The sequence below is a fragment of the Symphalangus syndactylus genome, chromosome 16 (assembly GCF_028878055.3).
Source record: "Symphalangus syndactylus isolate Jambi chromosome 16, NHGRI_mSymSyn1-v2.1_pri, whole genome shotgun sequence".
NCBI lineage: Eukaryota > Metazoa > Chordata > Mammalia > Primates > Hylobatidae > Symphalangus > Symphalangus syndactylus.
In genome coordinates this window covers 30,207,533-30,228,471 of record NC_072438.2, presented here as the reverse complement: position 1 = coordinate 30,228,471, position 20,939 = coordinate 30,207,533, and the positions used below count along the sequence as shown (strand labels likewise).

Here is a 20,939-nt window from a genome sequence, read left to right as displayed (position 1 = left end):
CTGGGCGCAGTGGCTCACGCCTGTATTCCCAGCACTTTGGGAGGCTGAGGCGGGCGGATCACCTGAGGTCAGGAATTCGAGACCAGCCTGGCCAACATGGTGAAACCCCGTCTCTACTAAAAATACGAAAATTAGCTGGCATGGTGGTGTGTGCCTGTAGTCCCAGCTACCTGGGAGGCTGAGGCAGGAGAATCACTGGAACCTGGGAGTGGGAGACTACAGTGAGCTGAGATTGTGCCACTGCACGACAGAGCGAGACTCCGTCTCAACAAAACAAAAAGAAAGAAAAACAATATTTTATATAAGTAGGTGAGAAGGTGGTTAATTTGCACAGTGGTTTGATTTGTTTGGTGGGGGATGGCTATGTTACTCTTATGCTATTAAAATCATTACCATGTCGGCTTTGCCAGCAGACATAATCTGTAGACGATTTTCAAATTATGAATCCATTCAAACTGTGTCTGTTGTAAATGCCATATAAACAGAGGTACCTTTTAAGTAATGATTTAAAGTCTTGCCATTTTCATGTGTATCTATATATTACGATTTTAAAACCTAAGGACCAGTTTTCATTGCTTCTGAAGCTAAACAACTCCCCTATCTCCTATACGAAGCTCCTTTCACAGTTGCGGTCTGAGCAGGCCCACATTTGAGAAGCGGCTCTACACAAAAGCCATGAGGACTGTCTCTCCGTCCTTTATTCCTTCTGAAAGCGTTTACTGAGCACTTGCCACTTACCATGCCCTGACTTCTTCGGAAGATCTTGCAGACTCTTGGGGTGGGGAGGATAGATAATGTAGGGGAAGAAAAATAATTTTCCCTCTACCCTTCTAGTTTCTCAGCTTGGACCTCTAACAAAAGACAGATTAACAAGAGAAAAGCAAGTTTATTGAGAAAACTCAAGAAAACAGTAATTCTCAAAAGAGGTGGCTTAGAACTCTGGCTTATGTAACATTTCAACAAGGAGCAATACGTTTTTACAGAAGTGACAAGACAAAGGAAAAGAACCTTGAGTCTCTAAGGGAAAGCAAATTGTGGGAAGGCAAATATATTGGAAACTAATGGTAGATAAAGTCTAATTAGTAATGTTTGTTATGTAGATTCCTTTGGTACTTTGTCTAAGCTGATAAGCGTCTGAAGCCCTCTCCTGGGAGGAACTTATGTCCTTTCTGGTGGAGAGGGGTGGAGGGACAGCTTTGTAAGCTTTTCTTGTATCTGTCTGCTTTTCAATCGCCTGTAGCTGGAAATAATCCTTAGGCCAACAGGACATGTTTTGGGTGGCATGTTCTGCTACCCTTCAGTCGTTAGTGCAAATATGTCTGAACGCACACACAGGCGCTGTAACCGGTAAAATCATAAACGTAACCTGCTAGGGAGAGGAGAGAGCACCTGTAATGGGAAAAGCCTGCCATGAGAGCCACTGACTTGTTTAGATTTGAACTTGCTCCCAAGGAATGAATATGTATTAAAAAGCCTTCCAAACAGGGTGGGCGCAGGTGTGCAAGAATGTATCTCTTAGGACAATAGTTTAGTTCTTTGATCAGAGCAGAAAGTAGAAAGAGGGAAAAGAATATTGGGAGATCAGACTGGTCAGGGACTGGGCTTTTGAAGACCTGCTCTATTAAAAATGTTTAATCTGTTCTTTAGATAGTGGGGGGCTACCAGAACTTTTTGATTATGGAATTGACGTGATCAGATTTGTATTTCAGAATATTTCTGATAGCAATAAGGGGAAACCACATAAATGTAGGGAGACCAGGGACAAAAGATCAGGGAGACCAGATCCGTGGTTTTATTTTCCTTATAGTCATCCTTTTGGCGGGCTCTGTCTCTTGTTTTTTGGGGTTTTTATATACTTAACTAAGTTTTCTTTTTTTCCCCCTCCAATGTGTGTGCGTATTTTTTTTATGTCTTACTGGTTTTCTGTAGTATTTGCATCATAACACTGAGTATGGCTGCTTTTAGTTTAATTATGCCATGACTTAAATATTGACATTGACTTTCCATCCTAATACTTTTGACATCTTCTGTCTTATTTAGTCATTTAAAACCTATTTCTTTTTTTTTTTTTTTTAACTTTTTAGTTCAGGGGTACAAGTGCAGCTTTGTTGCATAGGTAAACTTGTGACATGGGGGTTTGTTGTACAGATTATTCACCCAGGTATTAAGCCTAGTACCCATTAGTTGTTTTTCTTGACCGTCTCCCTCCTTCCACCCTCCTCCCTCAAAAAGGCCCCAGCGTATGTTGTTCCCTCTATGTGTCCATGTGTTCTCATCATGTATCTCCCACTTATAAGTGAGAACATGCAGTATTTGCAAAACCTATTCCTTTTTATTGTCAAATCCAATTGTAAAAATTGGTCATGCTCTTTTTTGCACAAGATTTTTTTTATTGCTTTTGCAAGTAAAATATCTTTCATTTAAAAACCTATCGTCTGTAGCTTTCCTCCTATTTTTCTCTCTCAGACAGTCTTAAGGGTCAGAATTCTGTAAGATTAAGAAAGGTAGGAGTTAAAGGATTTTCTCTTTGTCTTTTAAAATTAGTTACAATTTGAATCAGTAGGGAATTTCATACCATAGTTTTTGCTGGGGGTGAGTGGTGGTCCCCTGTGTTTATCAGTCTGTTTGCGCTCATTAGAAACTCAGGGCCATCTGGAGGAGGTCTTGCTACTAATCAGTTTTCTTCTCTTCTGCCCATTCTGCACTTTATTATTTTCTAGTGAAGGCTTTTAATGGAACAAGTTAGGAAAACTGGCTGGTCTGGGGTAGGTGGTAGTGGAGATTGGAGTTCTAGGTAAGGAAGGTAAGCATTATAGGAGGGTAGACATTAGGCATCAGGTTGCGTGGGATCAAGCCAGGTTTAGAGTCAAAGGACTATCAACCAGATGTGGCAGCGTAATCAAAGTGATAAGGTGGTGATTGGCGTCAGTTCAGTTCAACAAAAATTCATGAAGTTCATCCCGTGAGCCCAACTGTAAGCAAGGCTCTGGAGACACAACAGGTAAATCAGGAAGCTGTCGAGGAGTTTGCAGTCTAATGGAATTACAAACGCCGACCGAGAGTCTGGATATGGAATTGAAACACATTTTACAGAGTTGAAGCAATAGCTAGAGTTTAGCTGCTAAGAGTCTTGGAAGTTGTTAGGACTCAGCTATCCAGACACAGGCAGGGGATATGGAGCATGACCGTCAACAGGCTGCACCTCCAGACACAGGTCGTTAGGGAGTGGAGGGGCAGCAGCAGGTGAGCGGGATTTATAGCAGTGACTCCCTTTCTTTGTGCTTCTGTCTGTGCCGGAGTCAGTTTTGTACCCATGCCTAGGAATATGAGTCCTCAAGTAGAAAGCAAAAGTGTAGGGGCTAAGACCTACCCTATGAGAAACTCTGGGGCTGATGCTGAATGATTTTTATTTCAACCATCCCTCCCAGTGATTCTGATGTGAAAGTATGAGAACTTTTAGAATATTTTCCCCTCCAATCTATTTTTTTCCCTCTATGGGAGGAATGTGAAATTATACTGTCAGGTCCTTTTCTTATCCCCTCCCTCTGTGTTCCACACTGTTGTAGTCACAGCTTTTAGGTAATAAAAATATTAATGCTGATTGTATCTCTATGCTGAGATATAGGTTGAAGAAAACCTATTGTTAATAAAAAGCAGTTTCTTCAGTATGTTTTAGATACTGCACACTATCTTAGATTCTCCATCTAGTTATTTATCTTTCAGTAAATCATCTCTCAAGCACTGCCATCCAAAATGAATTTTAAAAATTCTCATTCAGGAGTATTAAATATAATTACTGATATCGTACCTGGCATTGCCTTAGTAGTCTTTCACTGTGTTACACGTTAAGTAGTCTCTTGTGTTCTTGCTTAGGAAGATAATTGCCATTTATAATATTCTTCCCACTAGAAGATACATTCTTAATTCCAAACAGATGACTTATAATTAACTTAGGGTACACAACTTGCAAGCTGAAAGAAGTCCTGTATGTAAACTCAATGGGATATAAAGATATTTGACAGTAGTAATGTTTGCTAGTTGCTCATAGATACAGACCGTTTTTCTTATGGGTTCTTAAGTCATTAATTTCAATTGTGCATCTCCCTTAACAAGAACACATAAAGTATTTTTGTTATTATACCATGCCTTTGCCTTTAGTTTATAAATAATTTGAATCAGGAGGTTGAAGTGGTTTTCTGAAGAATATACTATCAGAAGTAGGTGAACCCTAGATCCATCAGTTTCTCTTGTGTTTTATCAACGAATTTAAGTTGATTCTCAATCCAAATAAAAACCCATTATCAATATCTAAATACCATTGTAAGTAGCTATAGCTGTAATGAAATTGTTTCCCGGAGAATCAATGGTAATTGCATCATTTAAAGCTCAGAATTGAGACAGGATTATAAATAGAGCCTAGATATGCTTGTTTACACAACAGTTTACAAGAAGATGCCTAATTTTTGTTAACAGTGAAACCCAGAACTAAAAGGAAAATCAACTGGGATTTAAAAGAAAAAGTCCCACGTGATTAAATACTTAGTAGCTACAGAACGAGGACAAATAAAGACTTGTATTGCTTAAGATTCTTTTATCAAATGTTGCCATAAGAGAGGGAAGGCAGAACTATGAAATTATTGAAGACCAGGATTACCTAAGGTGCTGTATTAGGCCTCTCCAGAGAGAGAGGACCAGTAGGATGTATGAGAGGGGATTTATTAGGGGGAATTGGCTCACATGATCACAGAGGGAGAGAGGTCCCACAATAGGCTTTCTGTAAGCTGGAGGGCCTATGAATCCTGTAGCATAGCTCAATCCAAGTCTGGAAGCCTCAGAACTGGAGAAGCTGACCTTGCAGTCCCGAGTCCAAGGCCTGAAAGCCCCAGGAAGCCCACTGATGCAAGTTCCAGAGTCCAAAAGGCAAAGAACCTGTACCCTGATGTCCAACAACAGGAGGAGAAGACGTCCTGCTGTGGAAGGGGAGAGAGAGCAGAGAGAGACAAGCCTTCTCTTTTGCCTGTTTGCCCCAGCGGGGCCCCAGCTGATTGCATGGTGCCCACCCATACTGAGGGCAGGTCCTTTCTTTCTCTGTCCACTGACTCCCGCACCAATCTCCCCTGGAAATGCCCTCACAGACATGCCCAAACCAATGCTTCACCAGCCATTGAGGCCTCTCAGTCCAGCCAAGTTGACACCTAAAATTAAACCATCTCATTTTAACTTTTGAAATAGTCAAGGAGAAAAACAAATGAGGTACCTGATTCAAATATTATGTTCTTAGAATTTCTGGTGAGACTACTACATGACCAAGTACACAGTTTGGAATCCAGTACTTTTAGTTTGAAATGGGTGGTGCAGATCACCTTATTGAAAAGTAACTCAAAGAATGCGTACCTCTCTATGACAGAGAATAATAGGGACATTGGCGGCAATATGATGAAAATATTTTTGAAAGTTTGACTTAGGGAGCTTATTCTAATTATTTTGTCAGAATTCAAAGTGTGATGAATTATTCCAAGTCTAGCAACTAATAAAACTTAAGATTCATTGTTTTAGGGTTTTCTTGCAAAGGGCTTCCTAAGTCCACTGAAAACAATGATGCACGTCATGCCATCCCAGGTGGAAGTTACAGATATTGTCAGTGGTTTTCTCCCAACATAAAGTTTTTACTTTTAAACCAGTGCAGGTCTCTGATTAAATGTAAAAATAAAATTGTGTTCATTGTCCTTGATGTCAAGCAAAATAAATAAAGAGGAATAGAACAAAATATTAACTAAAACTTTTCCATAGGTAAAAAGAAAAAGTTTCATTGATTGAGGAGAAGTAAAAAATATTTAGAAGGTAACATTTAATAGGAAATAGAAATGAGGAGTGATTGCAAAAATAATTGGGCCATATTATAGATAATTTGGCTAGGAGTCTGAATGATAGATCTGTAAACTAAAAGCTAACACAGTTATTTTTTTCATTATAGTTGAAACTTCTGAGTATTTAAGGAACGAAGTCAGAAAATGGTATTTTCAGATGTTCCTGAGGAAACGAAATTTCCATCACCGTAATAATTTGCTGTGTTATCCATTATCTGTCATTTACTGACTGAGTTTGGGCTCAGTTCTCCAACTGCCCCAGCATAATTAACTGTGTAGGTCATCTAAGGAATTGTATTGCAGGCAGCAAGATAGTTTGAGTCTCATTTTTACTACTCCAGTTTCATCTTGAGTAATTTTGCAAGAGTAAGTGCTTGAAATACAGAGGGCACTATAATTGAGCAGCGTTGAGTCTGTGTGTGCCAGCAGTAAGTGAAAGCAAGGATCATTTTCGGCCTCACTGCTATCCTTATCTCATCTGAGTAGAGTAAATATCTCAAAGATGCTAGAATAAAGGTCTTGTGGGATAGCTGGGTGCTGTTCTTGAATACTGAATGCATGAGACCTTCATTAACCAAGAGAACTAATTGAAGACACTTTTCCACCCTTCTCCTTAGGGATCTGACAAACAATCGAATAGGATGTCTGAATGCAGACATATTTCGAGGACTTACCAATCTGGTTCGGCTGTAAGTATATCTTTTCTTTCCCATTAAAAGATAAGGAAGCATTTGAGCCAGTACCTAAATATGTATGAAACTTATGATATATTTAATTATAAGTAGCAACTGTAGGGGTTTTAGAAGCCATAGGGGACAAGCAGCTCACAGTTTAATTATGGGGATGTAATCTCAGAATATAATGCTACCTTACCACACCGCACACATGGACACATGTGCGTGTACACCACACACACACACCATATAACACAGTGTAGTACATGCAACAGAGAGCACATTCATGCTGAGCGGTATGATCAAAAGCTTTGCTAGTCTGGGAAAATTTCTAGGAAATAGTAAAATGTGAGCTGATGGCCCAGAAGATTTGCAGAGATCTGGATAGTGAGAAAGAAAAAGAAGCCAAACTAATGATACATGAAAGTGGGAATGAGAACAAGGCCGTTTGTCAAGGGGAAGGCTGGTGGACTTGGAATAAAATAACCATTTGAATTGTGCCTCTGACCATGTGATCTGGGGTGAATTGTTTTGACTTTTCTGAACTTTTCTGTTTTTCAGCTACACAGTAGGATTAATAGTAGCTCAAAGTTATAATGATTATTTAAAATTTAAGTTATCTATATCCATTTATTATAATTTATATAGAATATAAATGTAGAAGAACTTTGTATAAGCCATCAAGTATGTTTATATCTTTTTTAAAAAAATAAAGAAGTTTTAAGCCAGGAACAGTGGCTCATGCCTGTAATCCCAGCACTTTGGGAGGCCGAGGCAGACAGATCACTTGAGGTCAGGAGTTTGAGATCAGCCTGGCCAACATGGTAAAACTCCATCTCTACTAAAAATACAAAAATTAGCCGGGTGTGGTGGTGCATGCCTGTAGTCCCAGCTACTTGGGAGGCTGAGGCACGAGAATTGCTTGAACCCAGGAGGCAGAGGTTGCAGAGGCTGCAGTGAGCCAAGATTACACTACTGCACTCCAGCTCTGTGGGTGACAGGGCAAGACTCTGTCTCAAAAAAATAAAAAAAAGTAATAAGTTCTGTTTGGGAGTAATTAGACATAAGGCTGATTATTTATAATAGAGTTTATTTTGAAATGTATGAAAAGCAGATAGGGGCTTAGAACTGACTAAACAATAGGAAGCCACTGAAAGACATTTATGTTGGAAAATGGCATGAAATCATGTTTTAGAGACAAGCAGTCTGGGCATAGGGTTCTGCATGAAATGCTAGATGTGGAGTGGAAGGTCAGTGTAAGGATTGTCTACTTGCGGTTCTTTCTCCCTGTAGCTTTTTAGAATGTTTCTTGTATTTCAGGTTACCTTTGAAAAGCCAATTAGGGGCTTAAATGATGAGATTCTTTCATCTATACAGTAAGGGAAGAGACTTCAAATCAATTATTAGAGTAGAACAGAATGTTTGTGCTGCATAGGAAATTTGTAGCTGTTTTCAGTGTGTCCTTTCATTTTCAGGGAAAGGTATAAGGCCTGATTTTTGTTTTTTAATAGAAGACTGATTTGATGTGCAGCTTTACTCATGACTTGAATTTAGTTAAATTAACTGCTGCTTAACTCCTTTGTAACTGCCCTGCAAACATTTCTATCTCAGTGCTTTTTAAAATCTCTTCTTGAGATTTTTGTATTTTTACTTTTTTTTTTTTTGGGGGGGGGGCGGGGATGGAGTCTCGCTCTGTTGCCTAGGCTGGAATGCAGTGGCACAATCTCGGCCCACTGCAACCTCCACCTCCCGGGTTCACGCCATTCTCTGCCTCAGCCTTGTGAGTAGCTGGGATTACAGGCACCCGCCACCACACCCGGCTAATTTTTTTTTGTATTTTTAGTAGAGATGGGGTTTTGCCATCTTGGCCAGGCTGGTCTTAGACTCCTGACCTGGTGATCCACCCGCCCCAAACTCCCAAAGTGCTGGGATTACAGGCGTGAGCCACTGTGCCTGGCTGTATTTTTACTTTTGAGGACTGCGTTAGAATTGACAAAACCATACGTCTGTGAAGGAGGCTTTTATGTTTTTGGACAGCTATGACTGAAGTAATGAAAAACAAGGTAGAAAACTGGAGCCTACTGTTTTGTTGATTTTAGTTTTAGATTGATTTCTAGCTTTGGCCTAGGGATTTGACACATCAGCAAATGTTCTTTAGGCAAAAGAGCCGGGTGGGACAGAGCTTCTGTTAAAGCAGGTTGCTATTTTCTTGGTATTTCCTTTGCCTCCTTTGTCAAGAACTAAAATGTTTGGTAGGTTTAGAACTTGGGTTGTCTCTTACATTTTTACCAATTATACCTGTTGGGAGAATTTATACATCACAGAACACAATGAATATCATCCAAGTAAAACGTGAAAACATAAAAATAACATTGCCAAGCTTCCCACTTTGAGATTTGATGGAGATGATCTTATAGTTCATGTCATAATAGATTATAGTGGCCTTTAAATTTGATTTATTTTTATATAGATTTCTGGGGTACAGGTGCAGTTTTGTTACAGGCATAGTGGTCAAGTCAGGGCTTTTAGGTATCTATCACCTCTATAATGTACATTGTACCCATTAAGTAGTTTCTCATCATCCACCCTCTTCCCACCCCCTCATGCATGTGATTCTCCACTGTCTATCATTCCTATTGTGGATCTTCTAAATGGAACAGTCTGTGGCATATACAGCAGTATACCTGGCCTACATCTTTTAAATACTTTTTAGGCCGGGCGCGGTGGCTCACGCTTGTAATCCCAGCACTTTGGGAGGCCGAGGTGGGCGGATCACGAGGTCAGGAGATCGAGACCACGGTGAAACCCCGTCTCTACTAAAAAATACAAAAAATTAGCCGGGCGTGGTGGCGGGCGCCTGTAGTCCCAGCTACCCGGAGAGGCTGAGGCAGGAGAATGGCGTGAACCCGGGAGGCGGAGCTTGCAGTGAGCCGAGATTGCGCCACTGCACTCCAGCCTGGGCAACAGAGCAAGACTCCGTCTCAAAAAAAAAAAAAAAAAAAAAACTTTTTAAAGACAACATGGCAATTAAGGAAACTTCTTACCATTCAGCATTGTGTTGCAGTGACATTGCTTATCATAATTTGGGTTGGCACAGGTCTAGAGCTGTGGATCAGGAAACTTTGTTTTGCATGGGCTGCTACTGTCCCCAGATTTTTGAGCTCTTGAGCCAGGCCATATGCCGGTTGTGAAGGATGATAACAGCTCATATTTCAGAGTGGAGAACAGCATTTTCTCAGTCCAATGAGTAGAGAAGAGAATATGATTAGGAATGGAGCATGCAATATATTTCTTAGATTAGGAATCAGAGATCTTCCTCTTACTGTTTCCCACCCAAAAGAGAAAGTATACAAAAAGAAGGAATTCTAGAGTGGATCACTGTTCTAGCCGTTTCCTCTGGTAACTCTTCCAATGGGGACCTCAAACTGAGTGGGTCCCTTAGCCAAGGAGGTTGGCTAAGGGATGATGAGACTTTGGCAGACAGCCTAGGCATTCTCAGACAGATTTCTCATCATTTTTGATCAAGTCTTGGCTTTGGAAATTTAAGTTAAGAATTTTTTTTTAAACCCTTTCTTTAAGTGTGTCAGAGGCGTTAGTAGACATGGGTGGGGCGGGGGTGTAAAATTGATTAATCCTATATATTGATCTCTGCCTTTGCTGATGGAGAAGTTCTCTTGAACTGTCTCAGAGAAGTATAGTCCTACTTGCAAAGGTTCTCACTCTGTCCCACTGTAACAGTGGACATAACTGGCAGACCAAATTGGGAGCCAGTAATGGACTTCTGTGAAGCCTGTGTCCTTCACTTAGGAAGTTAATTTGCAGAGAAGTGTCAGGAGATCTACACACCAAAATCTCTGTCAGGAGATCTACAGACCAAACTTTGTTCAAATTGTTCTTTATGATCAATCTAATACCTGTATTTTTTCCTCAAGAGTTATACCTTTAATATTTCCCTATCAGAAATATATGTATTTATAAGAACTTCCCTTTACAATTTCCTTTATATGAAAACCCTTTTGTGTGTGTATGTATTTGTATATAAATACATACATACAACTTATATATATATGTTTGTATAAAGAACTTCCTTTATACAAAAAAGGTGGTTGTTACTGAGTAATAAAATCATATGAAGGAAAAACTAGATTTCCCTTCATCATTTCAGTCACATCATCCTGAGATAACTTGTATTAATGATCTAGTATATATATATATATATTTTTTTTTCTGTTATACCCAGAAATGCATAGACACACATACAGAGCTTTAAAAATGCTCTGTACCTGGCAACTCAGTTTAAAAATAATTTACCAACATATTAACATGTTTTTAATAGAGTACATGTTTATTTAGTTCATGCTTGTCAGTGGCTACAGAATATTCTAGGTATGGAACAGATTGTAACTTAGTCATTCCTCTGTAGATGGAGATTCCATTTAATTGCATTTTCCCTTCCTTTGCCAAATCTGCCCTGATAAAGGCTTCCGTATAATAGATGATGCATCATATACACATGCAACTCTTAGGAATTCAAATGTATCTATTTAACATAAAATAAGTAAATAAAGTCAAATTAAGTGAGAGTAAGAAACAACAATGGCCGGGCACAGTGGCTCACGCCTGTAATCCCAGCACTTTGGAGGCCGAGGCGAGTGGATCACTTGAGGTCAGGAGTTCGAGACCAGCCTGGCCAACATGATGAAACCTCGTCCCTACTAAAAATACAAAAATAAGCCAGGCCTGGTGGCATGTACCTGTAATCCCAGCTACTCCGGAGGCTGAGGCATGAGAATCACTTGAACCTGGGACGCAGAGGTTGCAGTGAGCAGCTGCACTCCATCCACTGCTCTCTAGCCTGGGCAACAGAGTGAGACTTGTCTCAAAAAAAAAAAAAAAAGCATAAAGGGTGGGGGTGGCAGGTAACTCACCTGCTGCTCCATTCTATGAGCTTATTGTGATACAGGAGCAGTGACTTTGCTCTTGTCATTCTCAACTCCCTCTTAGTTTTATTTATTTACGTATTTATTTAGTGAGCATCTCAGAGCTAGACTGCGATTGTAATGTTGTAAAATATGTGTCATTGCTTATGGCCCCCAAATCCAAGCTAATTACTTCACTTGTGTTCAGCCATACAAATGGCAATCTGTTCCAACACTCAAGGAACAGTTTGCGTTGGGATTTACTGAGAAGATGGCATGTCCTTCTCTAATGTGATCCCTTCCTTTGTGATTTCCAAGGGAAATATCTAATAATATGCATATTAGAACCTAGTGGTTCCTGTAAGATGCAATTTTTTTTTTTTTTTTTCGGAGACAGAGTTTCACTCTGTTACCCAGGCTGGAGTGCAGTGGTACCATCTTGGTTCACTGTCACCTCTGCTTCCCAGGTTCAAGCAATTCTCCTACCTTAGCCTCCCAAGTAGCAGGGACTATAGGCACACACCATCACACCTGGGTAATTTTTGTATTTTTAGTAGAGACAGGGTTTCACCATGTTGGCCAGGCTGGTCTCAAACTCCTGACCTCAGGCAATCTGCCCACCTTGGCCTCCCAAAGTGTTGGATTACAAGTGTGGGCCACTGCACCTGGCCCAATTCTTTTCTTTATACTTAAGTCCTACATTTGTAGGATAGGTATTTATTTCTAACTTCTGTTATGGAATCTTGCAAACATTTAAAGAAAATCGGAGACAATTGTACATATAAGGAATGTGTGTGTACCCATTGCCCTGTCTCAGCACTTCAGTTTTACCTACCATGTCTTGTCTTCTAGCATTCATTATTTTAAACATATTTCAGTAAACATATAATTAAAATGGGATAGCTTCATAACATACACAGTTGTTGATTGTAATTGCATCTAAGTTACTTTCTTAAAAAAAATTTTTTTTTTTTGAAATGGAATCTCACTGTGTTGCTCAGGTTGGAGTGCAGTGGTGCAGTCCTGGCTCACTGCAGCCTCTGCTTTCCGGGTTCAAGTCATTCTCGTGTCTCAGCCTCCTGAGTAGCTGGGATTACAAGCACACGCCACCACACCTAGCTAATTTTGTAGTTTTAGTAGAGACGGGGTTTCACCATTTTGGCCAGGCTGGTCTCAAACTCCCGACCTCAGGTGATCCACCCACCTCAGCCCTCCCAAATTGCTGAGATTATAGGCGTGAGCCACTGCACCCGGCCAAAATTATTTTTATCTTTTTTATTTTCTTAAAATCATCGTGATGTATACTGCCATGGGCACACCTTTCTCACAATTCACATTTGGTGTCTGCTCTGATAGGCCAAAAAAAAAAAAAAAGACATCCCTTTCCACCTTTCAATTTGCAAATACTCTTTTCTGTTTAAGTTCCTAGATACTTATTCTGTGAGAATCACTGAATCCAGCCTTTTTCTTACAAAAAAATTATAAAATATAAAAACCAATCCAGTGTTGTTCTTGCTGAAGGTCATTGTAGGTTAATTTGTAAAGTGTTGGCCATTGTGTGATATCAGGTCTTCCCATCCAGGAATATGTTGCTACAGGTATCCCAGGAACAGCTGACCTCTCCCTGATCAGTTCTCTTCCCAGCTCCACTTGGAAATCCATCTGCCCGATGGTCACTCTCTCTCACATGTGAAGGATTCAGCCCAGATTCCAGAGGAGAAGTTGCAGGACTAAGTTGCAGGACTCGGGATTTCTATCCCATCCTCTGCTGTGTTCCACCCCCCACCTCATTTCTAGAACTCTAGGTCTAAATTCTACCTGTTCTAAATTCTACCATAACAGGCGTAGAACAGATCTTGTGGAGGTTGAGCATATGTGATTTTTCCAGAGTGCTCAGTCTCATTTTAGCATTAGAAGTCCCCTGAAGTTGAGGTATACATCCTGAGCAATGAGCAATTATTGAGCACCATGTATACTCCAGCATGTTACTGGCTGTACATGGAAGTGCATACACACACAGGCCCTCCTCCCCCCAGCTCTAGAGCTCATCGTTTGGTATGAAAGAAATACTTCCGTCAAATCGTTTTGGGTGTAACAAACCACTCACATTGTAGAATAGGGGTTTCTGAGTTCCATTCATTCAAAACGCTGCAAGACTCAGGTTATGTATTGAAGCCTGCTAACACAGGATAGACTAGAGAAGTGATGTGCCCAAGAGTAACGTGGAATTATCTCCCCAGTCTATCATTTTAAGCCCTGAAGTCATCCTCTCCTCATGATTTTCAGTCATGTTTAATACACTACTGCTGCTGATCACTGAGGCCATCCTTTTCCTTTTGTTATTTTTTAAAGTTTTAATTATTTATTTCCTATTTGTTTTTACATTTTTATTTTCTGCTTTCTTAAATTAGATGCAAGTGAACACTTAGAGTAATTCTAGTGGGAATTCAGTAGGGTACCTTTTAGGTTCACCTGATATTTGACAGAAAAATTCTTATCTAGCATTAATATGCTTTTAATAATTGTATTTACTACTTTGTATAAGGTGAAGCATAATTTTCTTCTTCAGCCTTGGAGGAAGTATTTGCTAATCGCTCCCTCTTTATAAGCACTGAAACTTTCATGACTTCTTTATAACATTATTTAAGGACTGTAGGATGCTTTAGAAAATACGAAATAGGATAAAATGATAGATAATTGTATTTTTAAAAGTGGAATTGTTTTCTGTCTTTCAGAAACCTTTCAGGGAATTTGTTTTCTTCATTATCTCAAGGAACTTTTGAATATCTTGCCTCATTACGGTCTTTGTAAGTAAGAATTTTTTTCTTTTTTTTTTTTGATTTTCATGTGTTTTTGAAAATTAAAAACATTTATTATGTGGTTTCAGAGACTTTGTGAGGACAATTTTGTCAAGGTAGAGTCTCACTTGAGAGCTTGCATTCACACTGAAAAACATACAGTAAGCCTGAATAATGTGGTTTAGACTAGGACAACTGTTTTCTCCTTAGGATACCATATTACTCTAGTCTATATTTAGAGTAAGTAAACTGGTAATTGTTTCTTTTTGACTTTTTTTTTCAGATCGTAAAATGTTGCCTTGTTTGACTAATTAAATTTCCGAAGTATAAAATACCCCTTCCTATGAAGAATTTGTAAGAATATTTTCTACTTTAGGAATTTAATTTTATCCTGTAAACCTACCTCCCCTCACCCCCCACTTAAAATCAAATTTACAGCTTATTACTGATGTTTCTAGGGATATTTATTTAGAATGCCTACTTTATGAAATCAGTTTAAGTTCTGATTTACACAGTTTCTTGTAGCTTTAGAATTGGTTGATTTTTTTTCCCAGTTTTGTTAACTGAGAGACTGCACAGAAGTTATTTTGAAAGTAACTATTTTCAGATAAACCTTAACATATCTCAGACTATAAATTATCCTAATTTTATTGGAATTACAGTTAAATATAATGTTTTTCGGGTTTTCATTGTGAGTAATTTGTGGGATTGAGTGTCTTTCTTCCAGGGAAAGAGTTTTTCTCTCCTGATTTCTCTCTTCATGTACTGTGACTTCTCTCATCTCTGTTCCTTTACTACACCTGTCATTTAAATCTCATTTAGGAGTCTTCCTTGGGATGTAGCTAATAGCTATTAGGAGCCCCAACCAGCTTCTCACCATCAGAGCAGGCATGTGTATGTACTTCTGGAGTCACTTTGGTCCATACTCCATCTTGTTTCTCTTTTTGGCACCCTTACCATTCTTATCCAGAAGACTACCTTTGAGCAGAAACATCTCCTTTTGGCATATTTAGTGGGCTCAGGTCAGCCATTTCTGCAAAGATTAGGAAATAAAAAAGACAAAAGCTAGTCTGACTTTTAAGACCCTGGGTAGCAGGAACGTGGAAAGTATTTTCATCCCCAAAATGGAGGAAATTGCCAGTGTTTTTACCTGGTAGTGTTAGGAACTGACCTTAAGGTGGTGCTTAGGAATTAGGAGTCTGTCACGTCCTCCTTCTGGTATTGTTTAAATTTATTTTCTATGCTGTATTCCATCAGATCCCTTTTATTTTTTCCTTATTCTTTTTTGCCAAAACTACTGAGGTGAACCCTGAGCCAACACTCTAGCTGTGTTAGAAGCACACACACTTACCCATTATTGCACTGTGTTGATTTATTTTTATAGAACATCTTGCATTCTATTTTAGTTATGTTTACATTTTGATTTTTCTATTATATGATGCCCTCCATATTGGCAGGAACAGGGTCCTGCATTTATTGTTATTAGCTGGACTTAGCAAATGTGTGGCACATGAATAGTCAGCACTTAGTAATTATAGTATTTAAGAGATTTTGTGCTTATATCTCAGCTTTGTTTATCCTTTCTTCTTTTTGCGCCCAGGTGCAAAATTATAAAGCTTTTTGCCTCATATAAAGACATTTCTTTACTATCTTTTATATCAAAGCTGAGGTATTCTTATTTATATGCTTTTGATTTGTTGGGTCTTTATCTCTTACATTTGTAAATATCTTTAGTGTCACTTGGTGCATAGCAGAAAGGGGTCAGAAACAGTCCCTACCCTAGGGAAGTTCACAGTCTAGTTAGACATACAGAATATAGCCACGGAAAACAATCTGTATTGCTTTAGGTTGCTGTTTGATTGCCAGAATCAACAGAGTTGGTAGGCATTTAGGCCAAGAATTTGACAATGATGGTGGAAAATTGGGGATGGCTTCAAGATTCAATATTAATGCCACATACTTCATGATAAATGAGTAGAAGCTTGATAGACAAAAAGGAATGAGATTTGGTATTCTAGAACTCTGGTGTTCAGTGGCTTGTTGCATAGAAGAGGGATATCTGCCAAAGAGTCTTTGTTTGCCTACCAGATTTCATCCAAAGCAGAAACCCGGGATCAGCAAGAACAGTGTTGGGGTCCAACACTCTGCAATTCAGCTCCTTGGAGAGAAACTGTAGCTAGTTGCTGAAATGTACTTTAGGCGTGGTATGGGTGAGCAGTATTGCTTGCCACCGGAAATGTAACCCAATATAAAACAAAAGTGCTGTTTAATTTTAGTCACTAGAATCTCTAAGCTGTATTTGCATGTTACAGGGAATTCCAGACTGAGTATCTTTTGTGTGACTGTAACATACTGTGGATGCATCGCTGGGTAAAGGAGAGGAACATCACGGTACGGGATACCAGGTGTGTTTATCCTAAGTCACTGCAGGCCCAACCAGTCACAGGCGTGAAGCAGGAGCTGTTGACATGCGGTAAGGGAGAAATCCAAACTGAGAAAGCATTTACCATATTTTGACTTGCTACCATGTTTTTCTTGAAAAATTGAAAGATTCTCTTTATACTTGGACAGAACTAGTGTGCAGCCAGTAATCATTATGGATTTGATAGTATTTAGTTTATGCCAACAATTAAGCTAGCTAGATTAAACGACTTTTTTTTTTTTCAATTGTCTTTAAGGTAGCTGTTTTTAGGTTCACATCAGCTTTCTTTATGCAAACCAGTTTCAAAGAATAGATTTTCAGATTTTCCATCAGTTGGCAACTCATGAATTTGTCTGTAGTAACACAGTCTCAGGGTGCACACATCCTGTGTGTGGGTGGGAATGTGAATGATACAGCCTTTTTGAAGCAACATGTTTCAGTGTTCTTAAAAGGCTGATACAGGCAGGGCGCGGTGGCTCACACCTGTAATCCCAGCGAATCACTTGAGGTCAGGAGTTTGAGACTAGCCTGGCCAACATGGTGAAACCCTGACTCTACTAAAAATACAAAAATTAGCTGAGCATGGTGGCAGGCGACTGTAATCCCGGCTACTCAAGAGGCTGAGGCTGGAGAATTGCTTAAACCCAGGCGGCGGAGGTTTCAGTGAGCCAAGATTGTGCCATTGTATTCCAGCCTGGGTAACAAAAGTGAAACTCCATCTCAAAAAAAAAAAACTGATACAGTTAGATCTAGTAATTCTATATCTTATAGTTAATTCTTAGGAAATGATCAGCTTTGTATGTAAACCTTCAGACTCTGTGTATAAGCATATCCTAAATTCTCAAAAATAGGAGATTGGTTTAATTACTTGTGACATATCCATTCAGTGAATGCAACTATTGAAAATCATGATTTTGAAGAATATCTGGGGAAATGAGGGAAATAACATATTTGCCACGTGTTAAAAGAAAAGGAAACAAAAACAAAAAAAAACACACCTACACAAACAACCCCATAAAACAAAAACAGTCCTAAAGTGATGGGGGGAGGTCCCAGTTTAGTTGTTGTTTGGAAATAATCTATCATATTTTTTTCCTTTTCTCATTATTGTTGTTGTATCACAAGTAAAATATGCTCACTGAATGAAAATTAAGATTTGTGCAAAGAAAAAAATAAAAGAAGCGGAGAAACAAAGACCATGTTTATGTTCATGACTGAAAAATAGCTAGTGTTAAGACCTTTTTGTATCATCTTCTATGACTTTTTTCTATTTTTTAACCAAAATATCGTTATACTCTAATGATATTTTATAACCTTTTTTAAGTTGAATGAATGTAAACATATTTTCTCATTTAAAATAGATGCATATCAATCAACATGGCACATGGATACATATGTAACAAACCTGCACATTGTGCACATGTACCCTAAAACCTAAAGTATAAAAAAAAAAAAGGAAAAAAAATAAAATAAAATAGATGCATATCAACCCATTGTATAGATGAAGCCATGGTTTAACAACTTCTCTATTACAGCATATTTAGCTCGTTAATAATTTCTTGCTTCATAAGTAATGGAAGGACTAATTTCTTTGTATGCATTTTTGCATATTTTCTATTATTCTTTAGGATACACTACTACTAAAAGTAGAATTGTCATGTTAGAAAAATGGACAACGTATTTGAAAGTCTTTTAATGAACCAATGTCATTGGTGTACATTTTTGTACATATATTTAAAATCTTTAATTTTTCTGACTGAAAGGAAAAAGCTGATTAAAAACTTTACAGTATATGGGATCTTAAAATACTGTTTTTTTCTGTTTTCTTTAAATGTTCTGATTTTCCTGCAATGAACATGCATTAGTTTTACAGCCAAAAACCCGTGTTGTAATCAAAGGTAATGCAGTCTCCAAAGTGTATTTTAAAGTTGTAAATATCAGCATTTACTTATCACTGATGCCATCTTCTAGAGCACAGCTTGTTCTTTTAGTTCATTTCTGTAATCATCTGATACTCCTATGATGCCACTAAAGAGGAATAACTCTAAATGTCAGAACCGATTATGAAATTGTTTCTTTTTAATTTCGTTTTTATCTGTTATCACTAAACTCAGTAGCAGCCTGGTTGATATTAGCAGTAGCATGCTGGTTACTGAGGAATATTTGTTGTTCTGTTTTTATAATTTTACCTAGAATTTCTGTAACTTTTAATTATGGTGTTTGGAAATTATATTTGTTTACTGAATCTTTGTTTGACTGTCTCTAGACCCTCCGCTTGAATTGCCGTCTTTCTACATGACTCCGTCTCATCGCCAAGTTGTATTTGAAGGAGACAGCCTTCCCTTCCAGTGCATGGCTTCATATATTGATCAGGACATGCAAGTGTTGTGGTATCAGGATGGGAGAATAGTTGAAACTGATGAATCGCAAGGTATTTTTGTTGAAAAGAACATGATTCACAACTGCTCCTTGATTGCAAGGTAAACTGTGTTTTTTTTTTTTTTTTGAATGAAGAATTGTGACTGTATATTTTATTTATCCTTTTGGAGTTGTAATGTTTAGTGGAATTTGAATTAATATTTCATCATCTTGTATTTAAAAATGCAAACATCTGGCATTTCCTTTTCCTGGTTCTTATTCGTCTTCTAAAATTAAATAGCCATCTTTTCATCCAGTTTTTAAAGAAAAGATTTAATTTCAAAGAGAAACTTTAGAAATTGGAGACTTTTTTAAAGTTTTTGGAGGAAAAATGTAAACTTTTAGTGCTAAACCTAATTTCCAACTATTTCCTGCTGCTAAGCTTATATTTTCTCTTTTAGTAATCACCTGATATTGACTCTAGTCAAAATATTGACTGATACAATATTTTAAGGTACTTATCTTCTCCACCTACTAGTATAAAAGAATATAACATCTGAACTATCAACCTCATGATTGGTGTGAATACCAAAATAATTAAAAGTAAAAATACTTTATAAAGTATAATAGACTAAGAATATATATGATATTATCACTTACCAGATATTTTACTTTGGTAAAATTTTTACCTCTAGACATTGAGTTTTCCGCTCCCTTTCTTCTTGCTTTCCACCTACCTAGAACTTGGCTTATATTTTTATTTCAGTAGAGCTGCAGTTTTCAAACTCTCTGCCAGGGCCTCCTAGGGTAACATTACAGAAAACTCACAGGGGTGCTATGAAACATTACTGAAAAACTAAAGGTTCTGAGTTGACATTCAAATCTCAGGGGTTCTCTGAGTTGAGATTCAAGACTTATGCAGTTGGCTATTTTATAATTTTTCTTGAGATTTCATGTCTACTAGAAGCATATTTTCATTTATATCTTCCAACATTTAGAGTAGATGCTTTTAAATCCTTTCCTGCTAATTCCAACGTGTGGGCCATCTTGTGGTTATTGCTACTGGCTGCTTTTCTTTTAAATATGTTTCATATTTTCTTCTTTTTTAAAAAAATATTGTTTATATGTCTGACAATTTTGGGTTATAGACTGGACATTATGAATGATTTGCTGTGGAGGAGAAGTTGGCTAAGTACAGTCTATGAACCAAATCTGGCCCACTGAGCCCATAAACTAAGAATGTTATTTATATTTTTATTTTAAATGGTTACATTTCAGATGGTTACATAATTCCCTACATAATATTCTTAATGTTGCTTTGTAGCCAGCAAAGCCTAAAATGTTTACTGTCTGGCCATTGAAGAAAAAGTCTGCCGACCTCTGACTCTGCATTCTGTTATATTCCCCTAAAGAGAGCTAACTTTTGTTTGGTCAGGCAATTAGATTGGCTGAACTAACTCCTAGCTCTGTCCCCTCTGGTAGGCAGAAGCTGAAGTCTTAGTTTCTGCTCTACCTGCAAGTGTAGTTCAGGATCAGTAAGAGATCTTGGTGCATTTTATACATAGAAGTTTGGGCTTCCAGCCTGACTTCTTTCTACCTCTGTCTTCTGATTTTTTAAGCCAATAAGATTGTGAGTTTCTATTTGAGTGAGGCCTACCCTGGGCAAAAGCCATTAAAAAAAATCTAGTTACTTCCCAGTGCCAAAAACCCTTGTTTCTCATATCAACTTCTCTTCAGTTATTGCCTGCTTTTGATCAATCTTCATGTGTTCAAGTGATTGTCATTTTATAATTTGTCAGGGGCATATAGTTGTTAGCTGTGGGAAGGGTGATTTAATATGAGCTACTCAGTGATTGCTAGAAGCAGAATTCCCTTATTAGGGGATAAGATTAATCGTTGGA

The 20,939-nt window shown here is 38.2% G+C and overlaps 1 protein-coding gene across 2 annotated transcripts in view; it reads left to right on the top strand.

The window, feature by feature from the left end:
- ADGRA3 (adhesion G protein-coupled receptor A3) overlaps window positions 1-20,939 on the top strand; it is a 130,610-nt gene that overhangs the window by 55,298 nt on the left and 54,373 nt on the right. For both annotated transcript variants that reach the window (XM_055246080.1, XM_055246081.2), the window contains exons 4-7: window positions 6,485-6,556; window positions 14,196-14,267; window positions 16,571-16,731; window positions 18,947-19,160. In XM_055246080.1, coding sequence (XP_055102055.1) covers window positions 6,485-6,556; window positions 14,196-14,267; window positions 16,571-16,731; window positions 18,947-19,160 — 519 coding nt within the window. The remainder of the gene's footprint in view (window positions 1-6,484; window positions 6,557-14,195; window positions 14,268-16,570; window positions 16,732-18,946; window positions 19,161-20,939) is intronic.